This window comes from Drosophila innubila, chromosome X, assembly GCF_004354385.1.
Source record: "Drosophila innubila isolate TH190305 chromosome X, UK_Dinn_1.0, whole genome shotgun sequence".
Classification (NCBI taxonomy): Eukaryota; Metazoa; Arthropoda; class Insecta; order Diptera; family Drosophilidae; genus Drosophila; species Drosophila innubila.
This window is the reverse complement of record NC_047626.1, coordinates 4,852,681-4,877,258: the sequence shown is the minus strand read 5'-3', so window position 1 is coordinate 4,877,258 and position 24,578 is coordinate 4,852,681. Positions and strand designations below refer to the sequence as shown.

Sequence of the window (24,578 nt, the reverse complement as noted above, 5' to 3'; positions counted from 1 at the left end):
GAGTAAACTTCAAAGGTTGCTTTGACCTTAGCATTCTAAACAATCAAACAAATGCATTAGAATGCGTTCTACATACAGTGAAGACTGTTTAAAGTGCATTAGTTAAAATCAAGTAATTTAAGGTTAACAAATAAAATTTGGTACAGTGTTTTAATGGTGTCTATATGATGGAATTTATATGTATTAAAGACCAAGTATTCACTGTAAGCAGTGTTTACTGTAGCATAGATCTCTAGCAAACTTGTTTACTCGTTCTCAATGTTTGTCGGTATTATATATATTTGTTTACAGAAAAAAAAAAATGCACTCTACGGAGTTTCTACTGTAGGGAACATGCATTAACTTGCATATCTTTGTCTGCACAATTAGACAACATTAGGTGGATAAACATGAATTTATGAGTGTTTACTGTAGCATACATTTTTTAACTTTCTCTTACTCTACACAGTTCTTATCAATTTCAATATTTGCCCAAGCTAGGCATGTTTTGTTTGTACATAGGTTCATTGTAGCTTGTGTCCACTGTGACTTGGAGCCTCAGCAGTTGCCACTGAAGTGAGAATATGCACTCGCCCGGCATTTGCAACACGTGTCAAGCTTCGTTTTGGCTGACTCAATGTTTCGTCTAGATGGAAACCAGGGTAACTTGATGCGCTCTGCACATGAATCAGAGGGGAGTCTGACCAAAAACAAGAAAAGAATTAAATATGATTTTCAGCACACCGTCATTTTGATACCCTTGCAGAGCACTGTTTTTAATTTTCGTCTGATTGTTGCCAAGACAGCTTTTTCAGGATGTAAAACAATACAAAAATCTATAAGTTTGGTTGAGTTTTAAGTTACAGCAAACATTTTCAAAATATATTTAAATTTCTGACCGATCGTTCCTTTGACAGCTATTTGATACAAAAGTTCGTTTTTAGTCAAATATTTTTTATGAATTTATAAATCAACACTAAATGCATAATCTGTGACATTGATTAAGGTCAAGGCTGCAAAACCTCAAAAATTTTGTTAAAGGTTCGGTTCGGCGGTTCAAACTATAGAGCAGGACATCGGTTCAGCTTGGGTTCGAACCTCAGTTCAATTTCATACAAAAAATATTTGTATTGCTATACATTTTTCTCTACATTTTGAACTAATTAATTTTTATTTGAAAAGAAATTAAATTTTGATGATGATTTAAATTTATTTGAAGATTTAAATATGACTTATTTTAATTATAAGATTATCAAATAATTGCGTAACATAAGAAAACCATAAAATTTATGTAATTATATTTTTTTTCGAACCGAACCTTTTATTTTAGAAAGCGGTTCGGTTTACGTTCGGGCTCGCAAATTAAATGAATTGAAAGGTTTAGTTGATGATTCTGTTCAGGCTGCTTAAGAACCCGAACCGAACCGGTTCTACGAGGTTCGGTTTAGAACCAGTTTGCAGCCTTGATTAAGTTAACTCGAAAAACACATAAATTTCTAATATTGAAAGCTGATTTTTGACCGATTATTCCTATAGCAGCTATATGATATTATAGTCCGATTGTGTTGAAATTTTTTCAGCATGTTTTAGTCAACACTAAATGCATATTCTGCGAGATTGACTGAAATAGCTTGAAAAATAAAAAAGTTATACTTACTATAGGTTGATATTCAAACAATCGTTCCTATGATAGCTATATGATTTAGTAGTCCGATTTCAGTCAAATTTTTTCGTGGATGTACAAGACAACTTTAAATGCATATTCTGTGTTATTGACTCAGATAACTCGAAAAACAAATACATTTATCAAACTGAAGGTTAATTTTTGACAGATCGCTTCTATGACTACTTTATGATATTATAGTTCGATTATTCTAGCGAAATTTTTGGAGAATGTATAATACCACGCTAAACGCATATTATGTGAGATTGGTTGAAATAACTCGAAAAATAAATAAATTTCTATACTACAGCTGAGTTTTCGAAAAATCTTTTCTGTGACAGCTATTTGATATAGTAGTCCTATCCGACCGACTTTGACAAGTACACTGAAAAAAAAGACCAACTTCTAAGATCAAGAACATTCATCTTAAATATTTTGTTCTTAAAATAAGAATATTGTTAGGAATGTATAAATAGGTACTATTTCGCATCAAATAAAAATATTTAAAAATAAAAAAATTATAAATATAAAAATAATTTTTTTTATTTATTTTTGATTTTAATTTTAAGAACATTTATTCTTAAAATAAGAACTTGGTCTTGTTTAAAATGGTCTTTAACTCAACTCATTTTATAGACCAAAAATCTTAGTTCTGAAAGCAAAATCTTGATTTTATTTTTTTTATCAGTGTACTGTACAAAAATATATACTTATTATTATTACTCCTTTAATGAGATACAGGTTTTGTAACAAAATTAAAATACCCTCTGCAAGGGACTGTCTAAAAATAAAGCATCATCTCCGCAATACATCAGTGATGAGGGGTGTCTTGGTCTTCAATCGTTATTTAATGCGATATCCGATTGCAAAACTGCGATACAGGCAGTGTTAGTCGTCGCCGGGCAACTCGTGCCGTGCCACTCTTTTTTGATTTTTCCGTATTTATTTGTTGTTGTTTATTCTGAAGTTCTCAGTTGCCAGTTTTTGGTTGCCTATTCCCATTTCTCGGTTCTCGGTTCTCGGTTCTCAGTTGTCGCTGATTTACGCTGGAAGTATGCCATGGTTATAGCACGAACAGCTTATGAAATGCCACAGATTGGAGCTTTGGTCAAGTGCAATTACGTAATACCATCCCAGTATGTATGTAAACAAGTCTATAGCTTTGTATGAGTTAATAAATTTTTTTTGCCGCTCCCCCCAAAATAATGTAAAGTTTTAGTTGGGAATTGTGGTTCGTTGTAAACATATGTTATTGAAAAAGAAGCAAGTATAACAGTAGAGTTGAAATAACAGTGTGACGCTAACAGGGAATAATTATTAATCACATGTTTGTCTGACACTGAGAGAGAAGAGAATGCTATGTAAGTAGACAGCAATGGGAGGATAACAGACAAGTATAGCAGAGGAAGATAACAGAGAAAGAGTGACGGTAACAGAATGAGGTAACAGATTGAGGTAACAGAATGAGGATATAGCAAGACGTTAGAAGAGGGAGGATAACAGAGTGACGAATTTTTAATCTTGAATTAAATATTTAATGCTCATTTGTGCTAAACAGTAAACGATAAAAGAGGCGTAAAATTAACAATGTGACGTTTACATAGTATAAATATAAATCCAATGTTAATTTAAACGGAAGAAAATGTTACTGTTAGTAGATAACAAAGGTAGAACAAAGGACTAAAAATAATAGAGTGACGTTACAGAGTGAGCATAACAGAGAGACGTTAGCAGACAGCGGATAACAGAGTGACGCTAACAGATATACGCAAGTCGAGCAAGAATCAAATAAATTTTGGTTTACTTAATAATTTGATTCGCATAAAGTTTTAATTTAACAATATACTCTGAATATAAACAAGCTTAAATCTGAAATTTTAAAGCCGAATTTATGAAGGATATTTTGTTCTGTGTATCTACTGTTATCCAACATGAAATCATAGAATTCTAGTACAAAATGCTTACTAGATTTCCATTCCTTTTAATTATATTCTGTTATCTGTATTCAATCTAGACAAATTCTTAAGAAAAAAAAGCATCTGACTGAAGCCAAAGCAGAGAGTATGATCATTATTATGAATACGATTATCATTAATATTAACAAAAAGTTAACAAAGTCAATTAACTGAAGACATATCTACCTGAAAATGATGTTCTAAAAGTTTCTCCACAAACGAAAGCGAAACCAATCAAATATGCAAGCAAAACTGTTCTATAAATATCAATTTCAACAACAATCGATATTGCATCGATTATTTGATATTATTAACATAATAAATGGGCAATATTTCAATATATGTGCTGTAATATTCGTATCGAATGCATAAATTGCTCAATTTGTGGGCGCATTTCTCACATTCCAATTGCAAATTCTATAACTTATTGTTGACCTTTTTTATACATTTTTTTTTCTTTTTTTTTGTTGTAATAAATGGGGCTCGACGCATTGAAGTGCGTTCCGAGTTCCGTAATTTACTTGAATTTCGCTATTCTTTGCATTTTCTTGCTTAAGCGTAATATTTATTTATTTATTTATTTATTGAGGGCACGCCTGGACAATTGCTGGCGTTTAATTCAATTTGATATGCTACTTTGCTTGACCAGACACAACTTCAAATAGATGTGTGCGTGTGTAAAAGGGGGCAGGAGAAGCGTTGTGTTTGTAGATAGATGCTTGCCTTAGATGTTGCCACAGCTACCTTGCAACGCGCACTCGGTATCAGGTTGACATGCCAATTGCCACACTTTCCTCATAAATGCAATTGCTTGTGAACGTTACATCATGTATACCCACCCTACCAGATGGTGCTTGCGTTATCTCATGAGATATGAGACTGCCATTCCAGAAAAAAAAATTATCTTAACGAAATTAAACAATTTTGAATGCAGAAAGAGTTCGGAGAAGAAACCATCAACAAAATAGCATTCCGTTTGAAGTTAATCGAACCTTTGTCTAGCAACTTTACAAGTCAAAATTTTTGTTCAATTTAGCATGATTTTTACAAGAAAATAAAAGGTTTCAGAATTAAGTTTAAAGTGTTGTTTTATACTAATTACGATATAAGAAGTTGATTAAAAGCGAAAACTTGAGATTTAAAATTTTCAATTTTTAAATTTCCAAAGGGGGGACCCTTAGCATCGAAACCAAGATCTTGAGGAATATAATATTTTTCTTAAAACTAATTAAATTTAAATGCAGAAAAAATTAAGAGGTCAAACCATAATGAAAATGGCATTCCGTTTGAAAATCGGTTGAGTTTTGACAAAGCTATGATAGTTTGAAGTTGGTCCGAACTTTGACCTAGCAACTTTACAAGTCATTATTTTTCTGCAATTTGACATGATTTTTTACAAGAAAATTTAATGTCTCAGAATCAAGTTTAAAGTGTTCTGTTATACTAATTACGACATAAGAAGTTGATTAAAAGTGAAAACTTGAGATTTAAAACTTTCAATTTTTAAATTTCCAAAGGGGGGACCCTTAGCATCGAAACCAAGATCTTGAGGAAAATAATTTTTTTCTTAAAACTAATTAAATTTAAATGCAGAACAAATTAAGATGTGAAACCATAATGAAAATGACATTCCGTTTAAAAATCGGTTGAGTTTTGACAAAGTTATGAAAGTTTGAAGTTGGTCCGAACTTTGACCTAGCAACTTTACAAGTCATAATTTTTGTCCAATTATGCATGATTTTTTGCAAAATATTAAACATATTTTGAAGTGTTGTTTTATATTTAATATGACATAAGAAATTATTTTTTTAGTATAACTATAAAGTTCCCATGGGAAAAGTTGAAAGATAAATATCAAACGCTCTCGCCTCTTAACTCTTACTCATTCCAGGGTATGTTTATTTACGTAAAGACTTTATTGATTATGCACAATTTGGTTATATGTCCACAAATAACTGAACCCTCTGGTACAGCTCTTAAATTTAGAAATTTCTGATGGCCCCAAAGTCGAGAGACATAACGAACCACGAGCTGGGAACTGGGAATTTGTGTAGCTCGAAAGCAGGGATCAACTTTTGTTTGGGTTTCACAGCAAACAGTTGTTGAACCCAAAAAAAGAAAAAAAAATTATAATAACAAAAAAAAAAAAGCAACAAAAAAAGCAAAGACAATAAACAAAAGCTGACGACAAAAAAACAATAACAATAAATCTGACAAGTGAAACGACGAGTCCATCAAACAAGTGTCAGCATGCTCGAAGTGGAAATACCCTGTAGACAAGTAGGCTACCTCTTTTTTGTATTGCTATGAGATTGCTCGAAGAGTGGATGCTCTCTACTTAAATATAAATATATTTTTTTTTTATTGTTTCTTGAGTTTTTTCAAGTGTAGCTACCCTGTAAGCTATTGAGAGCTACTTTTAGCAACAATTTGATTATTTTACAAACAAGTCGAGCATACCACATTTAACAACCTTCTATGATTACAGGGTATTTGAAAAGCGTTTAATAGTTGGCTTTTAAATAAATAAATTGTTTTCGAAACTAAGTGTATATGCCACACACAGACACACACACACGTACTTAGATATATCTGTGGGGCTATCGTGTTATGCAATTTACGGCCGCCAGAGGTCGCCACTTAGCCGCATGTTGATTCGCGTTTATGCAACGCGTTTAACTTTTCGCTTTGCCAATTTGTTTAGATTGAATTAAAATTACAATTTATTTGACATTTGGCGGCATTTCGTTTGTTTCGGAATTAACCTTCTGTCAAGGTCAACTGAGGTGCACCAGGGGTAATGGGAGAGAGAGAGAGGAAGAGGAAGATACTTACAAATATTACCGGTTAATTCAATTCTTTTTTCTAGCTTTTAGCTTGACTTTAGTGTTTAATTTGCTTAAGATATATTATAAATTTTTTTTAATTTTAGCTGCAGAAGTAAGTCTGACTATTATGTTTCCCTGTACTTCTCTCAAGGTAATTAATAGTGCTTCTTTAAATTTACAAGAGAATTATGAACTTGTAAATAGGAGAAAAGTTGCCAACTTTGTCTTAAATTAAATATTTTTCAATATTTAATATTTCTTAAACCTATTTACTAAATATAATTTAATTTTTATATCAGGTAAAAATATATCTAAAAACTATTCTTTAAATTGGTCACATTTTCAATCCCAATCACATTCTCTATGTTTTCCTCTATCTTAATCTTTTTCTTGAAATTTCTCTATTTGTCTCTCAATTACTTTTAGAATATCAGCTCTTTAATTTGTATCCGAAACTGGATATCTTTAGATATCTTTAGTTCATTTCAATATCAATCAATTTTATCTACATCTATTTCCATATCTATAACTATGTCATATCTATACATCTATATCCGTATCTATATCTATAGCTTTTTTAATATATAATAACAAATCCATTTTAAAAGCATTTACATGATATAAAATAAAAGCGAGCTAAACTTTATTATACTTAATGATAAGTTTATGACTAGAAAATTATACAGTTCCAGTATAATTCTCAGTTCCAGCTGTGCTCAATGGGAATCGTGTGATTTTTTTCTCATTCGTTGATTTTGATATTTTTTATAGCGTAGTTTTTCAAAATTTACGAGCTGTATAAAATAGAGTTGTTTTTCTAATGTTTTCGTAGCGGCAATAAATCAATTAACTAATGGTAATTAAATGTGTTAAGTTTTAGCATACTTCTATACCTATCTCTCTCTTTCTCTCTTTATTTTGTCTAGACGGTTGACATCTGTTTGCATTATTTTTTATTATTATCAACCAAAAAATTATCATTATAATTATCAAGTCGCAGCTAAGCTTATAAAAAATATATTTAATCTATTTAAAACACATTAATTAGCATAGCAAAGTTATCTGTTATTTCCCCTTTTTTCCCGTGTTCCCTTTGTCCCTTCTTTTTCCCCTTTCTGTTCCCCTTTTGCCATTTTGTGCGTCAACATTTTTGCCAATTTGTTAATTGTTTATCATCGGCGACTTTGTATGCAAATCCTCAATTTAAAACTTATTTTTCGGTTATTTCCATTCTTGGTGTGCATGTGTGTGTGTGTATGTGTGTGCATGTGTGTGTGTATGTGTGTGTGTTTATGTGTGTCTCTTTAAGCCTTTTTGTTTATGCCATTTATCAAGTTTGTTCTTGCAAAAACACGTAATTAATATACAATGAGCAAACCATTTAATAACCCTCTCTCTTTCCCTCTCTTTTACACTCTCACTTCCTCTCTTTCGCTCTTATTTTTCTCTTTCTCCCTCTATAGTTCCCCTTCACTGCACAACAAACTTTTCCCATAACAAAAATTCAAGTTATATTCCAATTTTTTGTTCATGTCTGCCGCAATGTTCCTGGTCCAATCTGTCCTATATCCGATTTTTATATATATGTCTATATATACCTATTTAACCTATTCAAAAGTGTGTCTTCAAATTTCAGAATTGTGCTACGTTTTTGTCTTTATGTTGCGGAAGTTTCAATCGTTTTTAATGAGCTATTCAACGACTCGGAGTGTTGTTATATGGCAGCGCAGGACATGAAGATACCCTGTAATAAACTTTTTGCTTATAAAGTTATTAAAAGACATTAATTTGTGCTTACTTGGTGTTTATTATGGTTGTTGCATGCAATCTTATTATATTAGTTGCAAGTATAGCTCTTTTTTAGTCTTTAGTTGCCCTTATATCATGGGTTTTTATTGTCTTGCGACTTAACAAAGTGCTGTATGCAAAGTCTATTTGACAAATTAGCTATATAGGGTATATAGGCAGCCACATACTAATTTTGCTAAGTCTAACACTTATAATTCCAGAGTTCTCTTAGGCGAGTCAATTGATGAACTACTTTAAATATGTTTATTGTGTATTTAAAAACTTTACAAGAACTAGGAATGGACTTTTATCAACATAACTGTCGTTTGCATATACTATCAATAGTTGCTCATACCTTGTCTGCACATTTACAGGGTATATATGGACAGTCAGCTATAGAGGCGTCAGCAGCGTCAACGTCTGCCGTTGCAATTTAGCGTGTGGATCTCAAATGACCTGTCTGCATGAGTATGCTGCTGTCTGTAAGTGTGTGTGTGTGTGTGTGTGTGTGTGTGTGTGTGTGTCTGTGTGTGTGTGTGCCTGTAGCACAATCAGCAATTCTAATTAGCTGGCCAGACGCTTATTAGACTTTGGATTTTTGGTCTTTAAGCGGCTTCAAGTTTCAATTGCAGTTTGGCAATTTTGGCCTCAGTTTTCATATCTTGCGAGCCTTGCCTTTTAGTCGAGTTAACAACAAATTGCAACAAGAGTAACAACAACTTGAACTAACAACAATTTGCAGTTCAAACATTTGCACAATGCAACGAACAAGTTGCATAAATTATTATTAATATTGAACACAAAATGCAATTGCAATTGCACGATTCATTGGACAAACAAATCAGAAGTGCAACGGAAAACGGAGGAAAAGGGCGTCAAAGAGGGGCGGGAAAAACAAATATGAAAACGAGACAAAACTTGGTTGCTAATGACAAATGCATGTCGCTGATTTCGTTGTTGATTTTCCATGCCCTAACAAGCAGAGACTCTCCACAAACTAATCAAATTTGTGACATAGATAAAAAATAATGTTAATAAATAATGGAAAAAAGATGGCAAAAGAAAGCTAAGTCAAAGTTATTTAGCCGAGTATTTTTAAACTTTTTTCTATCTTCACAAGTATATAAGTAGTTCAAAATGCAAAGCATAAAGTCTAAAAGAATATGTTACATATAATTCTTAAAACAAGATAGCTCTCAGGCATTCTTTTAATCATTTTTCATCGACATCAATTAAAACATAAATCAAGGAATTCTTTATAAAGATTTGTCTATAAGCAGGTATGCCTATATTAATTCTAATTGAACTTTTGCTTACATAAATGTGACTTAAATTAAATAAATTTAATCCATACAATTATTTCATTTCTTTACTTAATTTTTCAATAAAAAATATTGATTTTTCACAAATTTGAACTATAAATATTAGATCTCTTAATTTATTTTTTCAATAAAAAATATTGCTATATTCTTACACAAATGTGACTTAAATTTAATACATTGAGTCCATACAATTATTTCATTTCTTAATTAATATTTTGTAATAAAAAATATTGATTTTTCGCAAATTTGAACTATAAATATTAGATCTCTTAATTTTTCAATAAAAAATATTGCTAGAATGAATATTGTTTTCAGATTGTATGTATACCAACTTATATAATTCACAGCTGTACCAATTTTCCTATAGATTGAATCCATCTTTAAAAAAGTGCTTATATTGCTAGTATATTCTAAATATAATTTAAACATATTTTTTTGATGTATTTGTTATTATTTTACGAGAAGACATTTAAATTTCAAGAATGGTTTTTCGAATTATCAGATTTATACCACTTCTTCAGCTGTTAATTTACATATTTATTAAATTTATTAAAATAAAGAACGAAAATTCTTGATCATATGACCACTCAAAATATAATTTAAATCTTATTTCTTTTTTTTAAAATAATTTTAAAGACATTCTACTTACTGATATCTTTAAGTAACTTGGAGTACGAACGATTTTAGTATTAAAATGTTGGCATTTTTCATATACCTAAAATGCCTATCTCTTCAGTTTCATGTTATTAATAATATATATCCTCTTAATATATATAAGAAAAATTTATTTAAGACTCTTTGTCCTGACTGTCTAATATACAATTACTTATTCACCTGAAAATCTTTCTAAAGTCTACTTAAGTTAATACATGGATTACTGTAAGAGTAGCATTTTTAAGTAGTTAAAAATAGACATTTTTAATATACCAAAGAGTATTTAAAGTATCTTAAATGCTTGCCTAAGAAAATTACAACTATTTGAGTTCAAACAAATATGCAAGTTGCACGTTTCTCTAAGGTGTGGCATGTCTGTTGCAAGCACTTTTATTTAGTTGAAATCACTTAGCACACACACACTACACACACACACACTTACACACACACAAAGAGTGCAGTTTGTTGAGCATATATATTTTGAAATTGGAGCATAACCATGCGGGATTCATTGAATGGGATTTGCTTCAGTTGAAGTTGAGTTTGTATGAGGTTGACTTGGGTATTTGACTTTTTAGTTGAACTGGGCGTTAATTGGCAGCCTAATCAAATTGCACCTGTTGCACTGTTGCAAGCATCTCAAATCCATTCCGCAAACACTGCCTACAAATAGTCTTTGTACAAGCGCTTTGTCCGAGCTTTAAAACTTTCATTAGTTTTATTGGTTTAATTTATACCGATCACGATTTCTATTGATTTGCATAGATCTCAAATTTATATTTACAATGCATCTTCTCCAAATTTTTTAAGCTCCATAAAGTGACATGCTTTTTAAATTAAACTTATAGATACTTAGATCTAAATAAAACGTAAAAACAGGATATAAAAACAGTAATATAAAAAATGGGACAGTAATGGAAAAAAATTAATTAAATTAATTATTTAATTATTACCTCTTATTTTTTTTAATAAATTAATTATTACTTCTAAAAAGAAGTCAAAATTTGGAAGTTTTTGAAATAGTGTCAAAGGAAAAGTATGGAAAAAATAGACAGTAGTAAAAAAAAAAAATTTTTAATTTTGCAGCTGCATCAAATTCGAGTTAAGTTGTCCATGTTTCATCAAAAAACGATTTAGTTAATTTAATTGATTGTGAAATAAATAAAATCAATTTATATTAGCTGAAAATCGCTGCTGCAAATATCGAGTTGTCAATTTTTCGATGTATTTTAAAATAACAAAATTTTTTGCTTAGCTGCTGATTTTATAAACCTTGCAAACATGTTCAAATACTTTTACAAAAACGATTAAAAATCGTTAAGCATGTGTACTCATGACAAGCTCTTTAAACTCTTATATATTATGACTTTATGACTGCTTGAATTTCAAAAGCCATTCACAAATAATATTGTACAAAAATGGTTTAACTTTTATTTATTGTACAAAAATGGTTTAACTTTTATTTAAAAAAAAACTATCAAATGATTTTAATTATTTCTTATTGAGAAGCTGTTGAAATTGTATAACAAGGTGCTGAGTTAGGTGGAAAATATGTCTAGAGGCGTCTTTGAACCGGTTCAAAAATGGGTTAGGTTCCAATAGAGATAGCAAAAGAGCGAGTAGCAGAAAGTTAAGCAGGAAGAGAGAAGAAGAGAACGAGAAGAGGTGTCTTCTTCAGTTAGTCAGAACAATCCTTTGACTGTACTCAATGTGTTGTGCTTAAAGTGTTCTAAAGATAGAGAGAAGGAAATGGTGGGCAGAGGTGAAAGAAGAGGGGGAAATATAAAGCGGGAAGAAAGGGGAAACATACTTAAACCAGTTTCAACTTTAAGTTAAATTCACATTAAGAACTGCGATTGTCATATGCAAATAAGTTGACGACGTTCTCACTGTATGTGTGTGTGTGTGTGTAAGTTGCTAAATGTTAACGATTTCAGTAATGACTAGCATTTGTTGTTGTTATTATTTTCACACACAATTATTTCAACACTTGCGACAGAATTAATTAAAATAACAACAATAAGTGGAAAAACGCTTATGGCACAATTGTTATAAATATTTAACAATTTATATAACAATTAACAAAGTAAAACTGTTAATGTTAATGCAAAATGTAATTTATAGAAAAAAGTCTATGAAGTAAAAGAAAAGCAAAGAAAACTAAACAAGTTTTGGATTTTCTATGGCGACAGCAAACAAAAGACTTAGGCAACGAACTTGGGCTGACTAATGAGCATTTTGCAGCGCATTTATGCCATAGACTTGAACGTGGCACAGCATGTGGCATATGCCACATGCCACATGCTGCTTATAGTTCAAAATGCTATTTAAAATATTGCTTTTATATTTTTTTTCTGTTCCCACGCTCGCGATTTTGGTCACGTTAAATGGACAGCTTGACTGAGTGTGTGTTGTGTTGGTGTGTGTGTGTGTTGGTGTGTGTAGCAAGTCTAGGCTGTGGATTGAAGGCGTATCCTCGCTTTGGTGGCGCTTGTTGGCTACCGTTGCACGCGAGCTGAAACCAAAAGCCGATGCCCAAAAAGCCTGGCCAAGTTGCGGGCCCCAAAAAAACCGGTTGCCACAGACAACAAAACTGCAAGCTATATACTCAATAAATATATACTATATATTTTATATATGTATACTGTGGCAGCAAAGAGACGAACAACAACAACAACAAACAACAAGAAAAAATACAAATCAAGTTTTGCATTTTCATTTAAATTTATTGGTTTTTTCGCTTTTAGCTTGTTGTGGTTGAAGTTTGTTGCCAAGCGGCGGACTTGCAACTTGATTTCCAGTCAAGTGGCGAACAAGATTCTGCAGCCAGTTTTAAATATGGCGACCCAATACACACACACACACACACACACACACTCACACTCATGAGACCAACACCAACACACAGAAAGTGTGTGTTGTGTTTTATCTCACTTCCAGTTTGCATTAAATACATTTATGTGCCTCTAGAAGGGCAGCTTAAAATACCCTATAAAAATGTTATAATAATTGAATTTAAATATATGCAATACGATATAGCTATTTTGGATCTGCATCAATACAAGAATTTAGCTTTGGGTGTCTTATTTCAAGATTAGAATAGCTAACAGCCGCAAAATGTGATCAATAAATTAAAAAGAAAAAAAAACAGGTGACCTCTAGATAAAAAGTTTATAAAATATATTAATATTAAACACATATATATTTAAAAATAATTGTCACGAATCTAATAGGCTCTAGTATCCATTTTATGGGTGGGTACCGAGCTAAAAATCGGGGCTAAAATCGATAAAACAAAAACCGAATCGAGTGTTTAATTAATCGACAAAAAATACATCGAGTTACAAATATGAAAAAATGGACAGAGATTGAAAAAAATTTAGTTTGAAGTTTAATTTGATGCAGAATCAAATTAGAGGCTAAATAATATTAAAATTCGGTATTCGGCAATGAATTCGGTTAAGATTTGACAAAGATATGACAGTTTGAAGTTTTTGAACAAGTGTCAGGGAAAATGTATGGAAAAAAAAGACTGTGATTTTAAATATGGCAAAATTGGACAGTGATGAAAAAAATTTGTATTTTTTAATTTTGATGCAGAATGATATTAGAGGCCAAATAATGATCAAATTTACATACCGCAAGGAAATCGGTTAAGATTTAACAAAATTATGACAGTTTGAAGTTTTTTAAAACGAAATTATGTAAAAAATGGACACTGATGAAAACAAGTTGATTTTTCGTATTTTTTAATTGCATAATCCAATTAGAGTTGACTTGTTTTAATAAAAATTGATTTAAATTACTCGAATTGAGGTTAAAAAAAATAATGAAGTCAAAGTAGTGGAAAATCGTTTCCAAGAAAATCGACTTATACATATATTTTTCTATTACTCCCCTTCGTTTATCTCATATATACTCTTCCCTTAACGATTAGAGCTGTGTTTTGTTCAATCAATCCACCAATCAAACAGATAAAAGTAATACACATTATTTTTGATAAGGTTTAAAAAAAAAAAGAGATTATAATAATAGTTATAATAATAGAAATAGCGATACAGTTAAGAATCATAGATTGAATATTACATTTAAGAGTTTCGTTTTGTTTTTTTTTTTTTTTGTTTTATACTTAATTAAAGCTTAGTAGACTGGCATGTGGGCGGTTGGAGGCGTGGCTACATGCGCACCTGGAATTTGCCAGCTTTGGTTAAATATTTGACGCCCTTGAAGGGTTTATATTTCTCGCCGTACATGTCCAGGCGATTGACCTTTAACCCGGAGACAGCAAGCTGTGAGATTTGGAATTGCACATTGATCGATGGATTGGCATCAATATTGGTGCTACCAGGAGTTATAGATACCTGAAAAGAAAATTTTAATTAAATGTGTATTCAATAGAGTTGGAGAGATAATTTTGAAACTCACTGTGCCGCGTATATTGGGCAATTTGGAGACATCGATGCGTCCGACATCCCAGGACAGTGTTTTGCTCACTGAATCAAAGGTGTATTTGCCCTGATTCGGGGTCAACAAACAGTTCAGCACACACCGGGGCATCGTTAGCTCCAGCTTGACCTTGTCCACAGTGCGTCCAAGCGTATTTCTGGGTCCAATCGTTAAGTCGAGGCGACCCTGTTCGCCTGTTTTAATCGAAAAGTTGTGACGTATATAGATGGGTATGGCCACCACAGATTGGGAGCTAATGTGATAGGACATCAGTCGAAAGTTGCCATCGGGCGGTATAAAGGAGAGCAGACGCTCTGCCTCCCAACGCTTGAAGCGCACACACGGATGAAACGAGACGTCGTCGAAGAGACGCGGATTCATAAAGGATAACGTCAAGTCCGGCATGCCCGACAACTTGATGCAGCAGTCGATCTGTAAAGCAGTTCAAAAACATTCAATAAGTTGGCAAAGCTGTCGAAGATTTGAAAAGCTTGCAGAAGACTACAGATTTTTTAAGGGGTTTTTATATTAAGCAACATTCAGTACATCCTTTCTAACAAAATACATTTTTGATTTAATTTAATCAAAATATTTTGAATTATGAAAAAAAGTGTTATTATTTAAATCAGGGAATCAAACCGAAATAACTATTTCGGTAAAAGGTTCTATTTCAGTTGTTTTATTTCGGTTCTGGTTTCAATACCGGTACGTAACGGTACAACAAATCAATTCTGAAACATTTTAAAATTTAGAGACGTCGTTTTATAATAAAAATGACATCGAAATAAACAGACCTAGGGCAAAAAAAAATTTTTTTTAACGAACTTACAAATATTTGAATGCAGAGTGTATTAAGAGGCCAAATTATGATCAAAATGACATTCCGTTTGAAAATCGGCTCAGTTTTGATCAAGTTATGACAGTTTGAAGTTGGTCAGACTGCGGAATTAACCACTTTACAAGTCAAAATTTGTGTTCAATTTCACATGATTTTTTACAAGAAAATAAAAGGTCTCAGAATCAAATTTAAAGTGTTGTTTGATACTAATAACGATATAAGGAGTTGATTAAAAGTAAAAACTTGAGATTTAAAATTTTGAATTTTCTAAATTTCAAAGGGGGGACCCTTAGCATCGAAATTCATATCTAGTAGAATCTAGAGAAAAATAATTTTTTTTAAGAAATTAATACAATTTAAATGCAGAATGAATTAAAATGCCAAATAATGATCAAAATGACATTCCGCTTGAAAATCGGTTCAGTTTTGATCAAGTTATGACAGTTTGAAGTTGGTCAGACTGCGGATTTAGCCACCTTACAAGTCAAAATTTTTATCAAATTTTACCTGATTTTTTACAAAGAAATGAAAGGTCTCAGAATCAAGTTTAAAGTGTTGTTTTATACTAATTACGATATAAGGAGTTGATTAAGAGTGAAAACTTGAGATTTAAAATTTTGAATTTTGAAAATTTCAAAGGGGGGACCCTTACCATCAAAATCGAATCTTGGTCGAAAATAATTAAATTTTCTAAATGAACAAAAATTGAATGCAGAATGAATTTAGAGGCCAAATAATGATCAAAATGACATTCTGTTTGAAAATCTATTCAGTTTTGATCAAGTTATGACCGTTGGAAGTTGGACAACTCCACAACCGTACCGGTACAAACGTATTCGGTATTCGGTTCATGACAGAGAATTTTCATTCGGTTACGGTTTCAGTTCCGGTACTAAAAATGAAACGGTTATTTTCGGTTAACGGTTCTGGTTCCGATTCCGGTGTTATTCCCTGGTATTATCACAGGTAACCCTTCACACTTACATGACCCTGTATCTCAGCAAAGACCGTGGAACCGGATTTGTCAATGATGGCGTCCACTTCCTCGATGACATCAAAGTAGGCTTCATTGTTGGTGTAACGGACACCACTGCGACGCCAAGGAATTGCCGACAGCTGACCCGAGGGCAAGATGGTGCTGACACTGTCAACAAACAAATAGTTTCAGTAAAGAATAACACTAAAGATACACTGGACGCACTTGCTCTTCCCGGTGACTGTGTTGGCTATAGTTCTCAATATGTTTGGCGGTTTGATCAGCTCCTTGAGTATGTTGCTCTCGGTGGAGAGCGGGAAGCCATTGTCGAGCATCTCGTCGAGCAGCTCATAGACCACAACATAGTTATCCTTGATCACAGACTCGGAGCAATCGCTGAAATAATCCTGGAATGTGTCCACAACACGATGCAGAAATTCAATGACAAACAATGGAGGCACCTCCTGTTTGCAGGCTGCCACCAAGGACACACTGTCCCGTTGCACGGTGATGAGGTAATAATGGGGCGTGGCAATCACGGGCGGCACATCCTACAACGACAACAACAACAACAATTGTTAACGTGGCTGCAACTAGAATAAAAACAAAACCAACTTACATGTGGCGCAGCACGTTGTGCATCCAGAAAATATTCGCAAACGGAACGCGAGACAACGGAGCGCCAGTGCTTCTCCAGAAACACTTCACTGCAAATGCAAAAAATGCATAATTATCAAAGTTTATTAATTGCATTGATAAGCGAAAAGAAATTCACATATGTTTGATTTCTCATTTAGTTGCTTACCCGCTGCTGTTTACTATGAACAGACTGTGTATCATCTTACTGCCTTTTAATAGCTAAACATGCATTAATGTTAAAGATCAATTGCTTTTGCAATAAATAAAATGTTTACGTGTTTAATAAATAGCAATACTAAACAAACGTAAGCGCAACGTTAGCTTAACAGCATATGTTAAGATTAACAGCTCACTTAACAGAGAGAAACGTATGCCAACACAGCGCTGTTCAACACTGTGCCAGAGTAATAACAGAGAGGGGAAACAGAGGGCATAACAGCGAGCAACAACATAAGCAGTGTGAAGCATAATTTATATTTGCAAATTATTTGTTTTGCGCATACGCTGTAAAATCGCAGCTGTTACAGTAACGAGAGAGGCTCAGTGAGGAGCAGTTTGAGTTTCGCTTTGCTCCATACTGCGCAACGCAAAACGGAGCATGTTAATAACAGCTGTCAGCGGCGCTGTCACCGCGAACAGCTGATCATTTTGACAAGTGAAACAAACCGAAAGGTTGCCTATTTTGAATTACCAAATATTATTGTTAAATTTCTGTATTAAATTGATGTACTATAGCTAAGCTATTAACGTCAAAGTCTGCACAATTAATTGCTTTGGCCAAAACAGTGAAGCATTAAGTGAGGGCAGTCGCCTGGGCAGCCTGGACAGCGGCCGCCTGCTTACATAATCAACAAATGAGTTTACACAGCAGCTTCGTTCGACGCTTCCTCGATAATTGGCCCGGCAAGCGACGATTCGGCATTTATCGTTTCCTGCCGATATTCTTTGTGCTCGGCGCGGCATTGGAATTCTCCATGATCAACTGGACCGTGGGCGAGACGAATTTCTGTGAGTATAACCATATAACCAGGGTGTCATACCGCATCGACTAACCAAGGCTGTCAACCATAGAAATTTTGGTAAAGGTTCGGTTCGATGGTTCGAATCATAGAGCAACACTTAGGTTCGGTACGTAAACTGGTTAATACACTTTCTTAACCCATGTTTGGGTTCGAGCCTTGGCTCAATTTAATACAAAAAAAATAATAGTATAATTATTGCATACATTTTTCTTGACTCCATAACAAAGTACATTTTTTATTAAAAAAGTCAAATTTTATAAAAATCTAAATTAGTCTTAGGATGAATTATTATTTTTACCATTTTTATTCGAAGTTTCAAATAGTTTTGCCTTATTAGAAATGCATAAAACGTATGTAACAATTTTTTTTTCGAACCGAACCTTTTATTTAAGAAAGTGGTTTGGTATTGCGGAGAATATAATATCAAAGGGTCCGTTCAAGATCCATTTCGGTCTGCCCAAAAACACGAACTGAACCGGTTCACAGTTTCGGCTCAGAACCGGTTTGCAGCCTTGTGTATAATAAATGTCTATTAGTGATTTATCTAAAGTACGATAATCTTTTGTTTCCAGATCGCACATTTAAACGACGTCAGGCCAAGAACTATCTGGAGGATCAGGAGCATTATCAGCAGCTGCAGGAGCAGTCAAAGACAGCAACAGGAGCAGGAACAACAGCTTAAAGATGCCCGCTGGCGTTTCATGGGGACAATATATGAAGTTCCTGGGCAGCGCAATGCTGGCCATGATGGCCGGTTCCCAGGCAGTCCATCTGTACTTTAAGCCACTCGATGATCTGCCCGCTTATATAGAGCGCGAAAGGGAGCACAAGGAGGAGCCAATAAAAACAATAGCTCCCAGTTAGTTTGCAATTAAACTATCTTTATAAACCATATCGTTTGAATGTTTTTTATACACGTTTCTTATAAAATAAGTTAAAGGGTGTATTGTGTTCGTTGAAATGTATGTAACAGGTAGAGGCATCTCCGACCCTATAAAGTATATATATTTTTGATCAACATCAACAGCAGAGTCAATATAGCCATGTTTGTCTGTCCGAGTGCCTAGATCTCGGAGACTGTAAGAGATGGAGCAACCAAACTCGGCACACAGATTTCCATAGACCCCATGCAGGGCAAGTTTTTTTTAAATATTTGACACGCCCCCTTCCGCCCTCTCAAATCGCGAAAAACCACCACACTTACAGTTTTTAAGATATTAAGGTTTTTTTTGGTAATTAACGTTATATATTAATATTGTCTATAATCTCACTTAATTGCAGCAAGATCGGACAAGTACAACGGCAGTAATAGCTAACCAAAGTTATTAAAAATTAAGGCAATATAAGTACCCAAAAGTATGCAGTAGTTTTTAATAGATAGTAATTCCTATTGAAATAAGTAACGTGTATTCTATGGTCGGCAGCTCGAATATAGTCTTCCGACTGCTTCATTTGCTGGTGCTGGGAGGCAGCTTGTCATGCACCTTGCCATGGTTCTTGAGACAGGTTTGCTGGCGGAAGGCCTGTCCACACACCTGGCAGACATATGGCTTCTCCCCGGTGTGTATGTACTCATGATGACGCAGCGTCTTGCGGGAGGCAAAGGATTCGGAGCAGTACTTGCAGTCGAAGGGTTTCAGCTTGAGATGCACGGCACGAATGTGCGCCTCCAGCTCGAACTTGCGGGCAAAGAGGCGGCCGCAGTGTTCGCAGGGCATCTTGTCGGCGGTGTGCATCAGCATGTGTTGGACCAGCATGAATCTCTTGGCCAGGCGACGTCCACAGATCTGGCACTCGTGTTGGACACCATCCGCATCCGAGTGCTGTTGCATTGTGTGATATTTGAGCGTGTAACGGGAATGGAAATGCTTTTGGCAGACATCACAATAATGTTGCTCATTGTTGCGTGCATTCTCCGCCGCCTCCGCCGCCGTGGGATGCTTGGTGCGACGATGATACTTGAGATTCGCCGTCTGATTAAAGGTGGCGCCACATTCTTCGCACACATATTGGCGATTGTTGAGCGGATTGGATGAGTTGCTGCTGTGCTTTAAACGCTTGTGTTTTTGCATGGCAATGCAACTGATGTAGACACGCTGGCAGCCGGGATAATCACACTGATAGGAGCGTGCTTGGGTGCTATGCAGCTCCTTGATGTGTGTGTAGAGGCCGCCCATAAAGCTGTAGGATTTGTCACAGCGATCGCATTTAAAGGGTCGCTTGTTGCCCTCGTGCACCTTGCGCACGTGCGCCTCCAGCGTCAAGCTGTGGGCAAAGCAGTGACCACATAGTGTGCATTTAAAGCTATTCTTGACGCCCTTGCAGCGACGACGACTCTTCAAAGCCGTCTCCATCTCAGTCTCCCTCTGCTTCTCCGGGGAAGCACAGGTTTCCACTGCCTCCTCAAACGGATCATCGCTGTTTACAACTGCTGTTATTGCCAGCAGCTGCTGCTCCTCCTCCAACAGCTGCTCCTCCTCCTGCTCCTTCTCCTCCTTTTCGTAAACAAACTCAAAGCTGCCCGTTTGCTGGGACTGCTCTAACATTTCCAGCAGCCGTTGACGACACTCGTTTGCCTGCTCCCGAAACTGCTCAAAGCTCAGCAACAATTGATGGCAAGTCGAGCACAATTGTTTGGGCATTAATTCAGCATTTAGTTCCTGCTGCTGCCAATTGAGATGCCGCAACAACAGACGCTCCATTTTCATGTCCATTGTGTGCCTTTCCTGCACGCTGTCACGGTCCATTTTGAGCAGGCACGTCAAGCAATTGTTGTCACTCAGCGTGCGCATTGTTAACATTAAACAACTCACATGCAATGCATACACTTGAACTGCAAACAAACAACAAATAAAATATATATAAAGTTTCGTATATGCACAAACTGTATACAAATGATTGCTTAACATGCAACTGCGGCGCAACTGTTACCCAACAGTTGTGCGCTGTTAAGCCGACGGCGTTGCCACCTGCACTGCTTGCCAAAGCTGTCAACATGTTCACACGTTACTTTTGATAAGCTGCTGCTTTACGTGAAATGGATGTAACGTAAGCGACAGTTGTACTACATTAAAATATGAAATGAAATATTATAATTATTTAATACATATGTATATACAAGCACATCTGTTAATACCCAATTGTTTTAAATTTAATTAAAAAATTTTTATAAATTACATTATTGCAGCCGTATTGATCACGCAAACAAATCAAAGCTACCGGAACTCTTATTTCGGAACATAGCGGAACCGAAACGGATATTTGTTTCACTGTTGAGCCCCTGGTATTTATTGGTTTTTTGGTCATGTATTGGTGTCATATATGCGCTCTTCTTTTCTTCCTCAACTCCGCATGGGACATAGCGAAACGACATTTGTTTTTGTATGGTAATTTTTTAATTTGAACTGTGCCATTTTTGGTTTTCAAACTAACAAACAGCTTTATTTGAATTTTCAACAGTTGACAACATTGATAATTTCCGAGCTCAATACTGAAAATATAAATATTTAATATCGATATGGAGAAGTATGAGAAAATTGGAAGAATCGGTGAAGGCTCTTATGGCATTGTCTACAAGGGTCTGGTTCGTGCAACCGGAGAATTGGTGGCCATGAAAAACGTGCGCAACTTTATCGGAGCGGAGGGAATACCAGCAACTACGATTCGAGAGATATCGTTGCTCAGGGAACTTAAGCATCCAAATATTGTCGCTCTGCTGGATTTGCTGTATGAGGACAATAATTTTTATTTGATACTTGAATATTTGCCAATGAATCTGCGGCAATACATTGAATCATTGCCACCGGATCAATTGATGGAAACTGAAATGGTGGGAAGCTATCTGTACCAGATAACCTGTGCGATTCTCTACTGCCATCGCCGTCGAGTGCTACATCGTGATCTGACGCCACAAAATCTGCTTATCAATGGCACTGGACTTATCAAGGTGGCGGACTTTGGTCTCAGCTGCAGTTTCAATATTCCAATGCGCGTTCTTACACATGAAGTTGTTACGCTCTGGTACCGCCCCCCAGAGATCTTATTGGGCTCGGCCCGATATTCCTGTCCAGTGGATATCTGGTCAATCGGGTGCATTTTGTTTGAGATGGCCACCAGTAAGCCCTTATTTCAGGGTGACTCTGAAATAGGACAACTATTTCGCATATTTCAAATACTGGGCACTCCAAATGATGATGTCTGGCCTGGTGTTTCCAATCTTTCTGGCTTCAATGCCACTTTTCCCAATTGGACTTGCAATTTTTACAATTTAATGAAGGACAGTCCAGGCATAATCGACGCTTTTATTGATTTACTGCCAAGGATGCTTACCTATAATCCCTCGCAGCGTATAACAGCCAAAGAAATTATTGAACATGAATTTTACAAATAAGTCACTATGTGATATAACCATTTTTCTAATATTCTGTTTCAACTTTACACCAACTGCATTGCGGTTGTTGACCTGCCTTTCAATAAATAAAACACAAACGCTTAATCCGATTAAATGATTGAAATCTGAACATGCAAAATATTTGAAAGCGCCAATAGTTTATATCGATAATTAGTATTCATTTTAGATAGTCATATTCTAATTGTGTAGCAATCTTTGTCACCTGCTGCCAATTTAACATTTTTCTATACAAATAATAGTATATTTAAAAAATCAACACTTACAAGAAAAATCTATTTTCATTTTTTATTTCTTATATTGTATTTTTATCCTTTGTTTTTTCTTGATTTGCCCTATTTTTGTGAAGTAGCTGTCAGTGCTAGTTGCAGAGTTGCCATTTTGGCAATTTAATTGCTAAATTTCGCACTTGTTTAATTGTCAAAGCTAGAAAAGTTGTTAAACTGCTATTAGATAGAAAGCTAGCAATTTATAAAAATACTGCCATATTTTCTTTTTATTTCTGGATATCGAAATTGTTTAACATTATCAATATATTATTGTTGTTGAAATAAAATAAGTTATAATAAACATTTTATGTTTAATTTACGTGATATATCCTTAGTCCTAAATCTGTTTAAAAAGTTATAAATTTTTTTAGAACTATTCAAACTTATTATTATTTTTTTTTTCAATTTAGCAATTTAGGCCAATAATATTCTGGTTGTCACTAAAGCTTAACAGACCTATGTAGTTCGTAACAGTTGCACGTGTAAACGTCTTAACAGTGCCAGTGCTACCATATCGTTTCTGTTATTTTGCAGCATTTGGTTTTTTTTTCGTGGTAATGTGCGTGTGTGTGTTTGTTTTTGGAGCTCGCGCGCCAAGCCATTTGCGCGTCCAAACGATGGCCATCGTCCCCAGTTGCATGCTGCCATTCAACAACAGCGCACGCATTGAAAAAGTACTATTCTAGCCACAGTGTCATTTGGCCACAGCAAGCTGTGGTATATTTTTGGCGCGCATTTTAATGTTGTTGTTCTTGCTTAAGCTAATTGCATAGCGCAGTTGAAAATTTAATGAGACTAGTGAGAAAAATAAAAGGCAACTAACGATAGCAAATACAATTGCTTATAATTAATTGAGTGACATTTGTTTTGGTTTTTTGTTCAAGTGTAAGTTAAGTGCGTGTCGTGAACAGCAACAACAATGTCAAGCGAGATCAAATGGCGTTGAGCAGACGTTCCAGATACACTTACAAATCCCTTGGCGCCGCCAGCACGCAACTCCGTTGGCTAAACTGCCTCATACGGCTCTGTTTGTTTATCCGTGGTAAGTCGAACGCGCGGCGTATACGTAATTTATGTGACAGACGGCAGCGGTGCGAAAGAGATCCACCGCACAACACTTGCTGTTCCAATTGCAACATCACTTGACCATCAGTGTTGTCATTTATGCAATATTATAGCTATAGAACTGACTTGGCTATTTAATAATTGCAAGCGCTAGAAAGTTTAAAAACTATATAGCCGTTAATCTAGCTATTTTCCACAATTAATTGACTTGCATACACTAAAGAAAATATATCGGGCCTCTTTCGGTTTTCACTTTCGTCAAGATTTATCGGAAGTGAAAATCTTCAACCTGTTATAATTTCGTTTTGGAAATATTTTGCGTATTGAATTCCTCTGGAGTTGGTGAATTTAAGTCTGATAAAGTAAAAAGATAATTTTTAAATACCTAGCATAAATGCAACGTCAAAAAATACATATTATGAAAACCTATAAAAGTGAAATTAAATACCGTAAGATACTACAATTTATCAAAAAAATATATCAAAAATCTGTTATTTATGTCGATATTATCGATGAAATATCATTGTTGAGAGCATAGAATAATTTTACAAAAAACGTATTGTTTATTTTAAATCAGCATTTCTGAATTTTACAGGGATGTTTCCGAAAAATACAAACGAAACGAAAAACAACCAAAAACCACACAGAAACCAAAATAATCTTGCAAACCTACATAAATGTTTGTTAGATTTTCAATATTTTCAATTGGTTTTCGGTTAGCTTACA

The 24,578-nt window shown here is 34.6% G+C and overlaps 6 protein-coding genes and 1 long non-coding RNA gene across 7 annotated transcripts in view; 4 read left to right on the top strand and 3 right to left on the bottom strand.

The window, feature by feature from the left end:
* Positions 1-384: 384 nt before the first annotated feature.
* On the bottom strand, positions 385-1,712 carry LOC117793577. Its single transcript, XR_004618289.1, has 2 exons — positions 1,637-1,712; positions 385-679 (listed from the first exon to the last, which is right to left on the bottom strand). It is a non-coding gene; the product is annotated as an uncharacterized LOC117793577 (long non-coding RNA).
* A 12,357-nt stretch (positions 1,713-14,069) lies between these two features.
* Positions 14,070-17,422, bottom strand: LOC117793717 (AP-3 complex subunit mu-2). Its single transcript, XM_034634097.1, has 6 exons — positions 17,255-17,422; positions 17,069-17,156; positions 16,675-17,000; positions 16,458-16,617; positions 14,615-15,067; positions 14,070-14,550 (listed from the first exon to the last, which is right to left on the bottom strand). The coding sequence occupies exons 1-6, from the start codon at positions 17,287-17,289 to the stop codon at positions 14,365-14,367; spliced, it is 1,248 nt and encodes a 415-aa protein (XP_034489988.1). The 5' UTR covers positions 17,290-17,422; the 3' UTR covers positions 14,070-14,364.
* Positions 17,423-17,743: 321 nt separating this feature from the next.
* On the top strand, positions 17,744-18,834 carry LOC117783107 (small integral membrane protein 4). The gene is made up of 2 exons (XM_034620311.1): positions 17,744-18,096; positions 18,683-18,834. Exons 1-2 carry the CDS (start codon positions 17,943-17,945, stop codon positions 18,790-18,792), a joined length of 264 nt encoding a protein of 87 aa, XP_034476202.1. The 5' UTR covers positions 17,744-17,942; the 3' UTR covers positions 18,793-18,834.
* On the top strand, positions 18,757-19,002 carry LOC117783114 (uncharacterized protein C12orf73 homolog). The gene has a single exon (XM_034620325.1). The coding sequence runs from the start codon at positions 18,795-18,797 to the stop codon at positions 18,972-18,974; it is 180 nt and encodes a 59-aa protein (XP_034476216.1). The 5' UTR covers positions 18,757-18,794; the 3' UTR covers positions 18,975-19,002.
* A 463-nt stretch (positions 19,003-19,465) lies between these two features.
* On the bottom strand, positions 19,466-21,007 carry LOC117787646 (zinc finger protein 470). The gene has a single exon (XM_034626227.1). The coding sequence runs from the start codon at positions 20,909-20,911 to the stop codon at positions 19,559-19,561; it is 1,353 nt and encodes a 450-aa protein (XP_034482118.1). The 5' UTR covers positions 20,912-21,007; the 3' UTR covers positions 19,466-19,558.
* A 620-nt stretch (positions 21,008-21,627) lies between these two features.
* On the top strand, positions 21,628-22,571 carry LOC117792700 (cyclin-dependent kinase 1-like). The gene has a single exon (XM_034632933.1). The coding sequence runs from the start codon at positions 21,628-21,630 to the stop codon at positions 22,498-22,500; it is 873 nt and encodes a 290-aa protein (XP_034488824.1). The 3' UTR covers positions 22,501-22,571.
* An 868-nt stretch (positions 22,572-23,439) lies between these two features.
* The window catches only part of LOC117793432, a 73,791-nt gene continuing 72,652 nt past the window's right edge, over positions 23,440-24,578 (top strand). Inside the window, exon 1 of the mRNA XM_034633744.1 lies at positions 23,440-23,829. Coding sequence (XP_034489635.1) covers positions 23,724-23,829 — 106 coding nt within the window. The 5' untranslated portion in view covers positions 23,440-23,723. The remainder of the gene's footprint in view (positions 23,830-24,578) is intronic.

Bases quoted from the DNA above. Each gene is read 5' to 3' on its own strand.
- LOC117792700 (XM_034632933.1), top strand. From the start codon at position 21,628: ATGGAGAAGTATGAGAAAATTGGAAGAATCGGTGAAGGCTCTTATGGC.
- LOC117783114 (XM_034620325.1), top strand. From the start codon at position 18,795: ATGCCCGCTGGCGTTTCATGGGGACAATATATGAAGTTCCTGGGCAGC.
- LOC117793717 (XM_034634097.1), bottom strand. From the start codon at position 17,289: ATGATACACAGTCTGTTCATAGTAAACAGCAGCGG. The intron at 17,001-17,068 runs GTAAGTTGGTTT...TTGTCGTTGTAG, and splicing joins CACAACGTGCTGCGCCACAT to GATGTGCCGCCCGTGATTGC. The intron at 16,618-16,674 runs GTGCGTCCAGTG...GTTTGTTGACAG, and splicing joins ACAGTCACCGGGAAGAGCAA to TGTCAGCACCATCTTGCCCT.
- LOC117787646 (XM_034626227.1), bottom strand. From the start codon at position 20,911: ATGTTAACAATGCGCACGCTGAGTGACAACAATTGCTTGACGTGCCTG.
- LOC117783107 (XM_034620311.1), top strand. From the start codon at position 17,943: ATGAGTTTACACAGCAGCTTCGTTCGACGCTTCCTCGATAATTGGCCC. The intron at 18,097-18,682 runs GTGAGTATAACC...TTTTGTTTCCAG, and splicing joins CGTGGGCGAGACGAATTTCT to ATCGCACATTTAAACGACGT.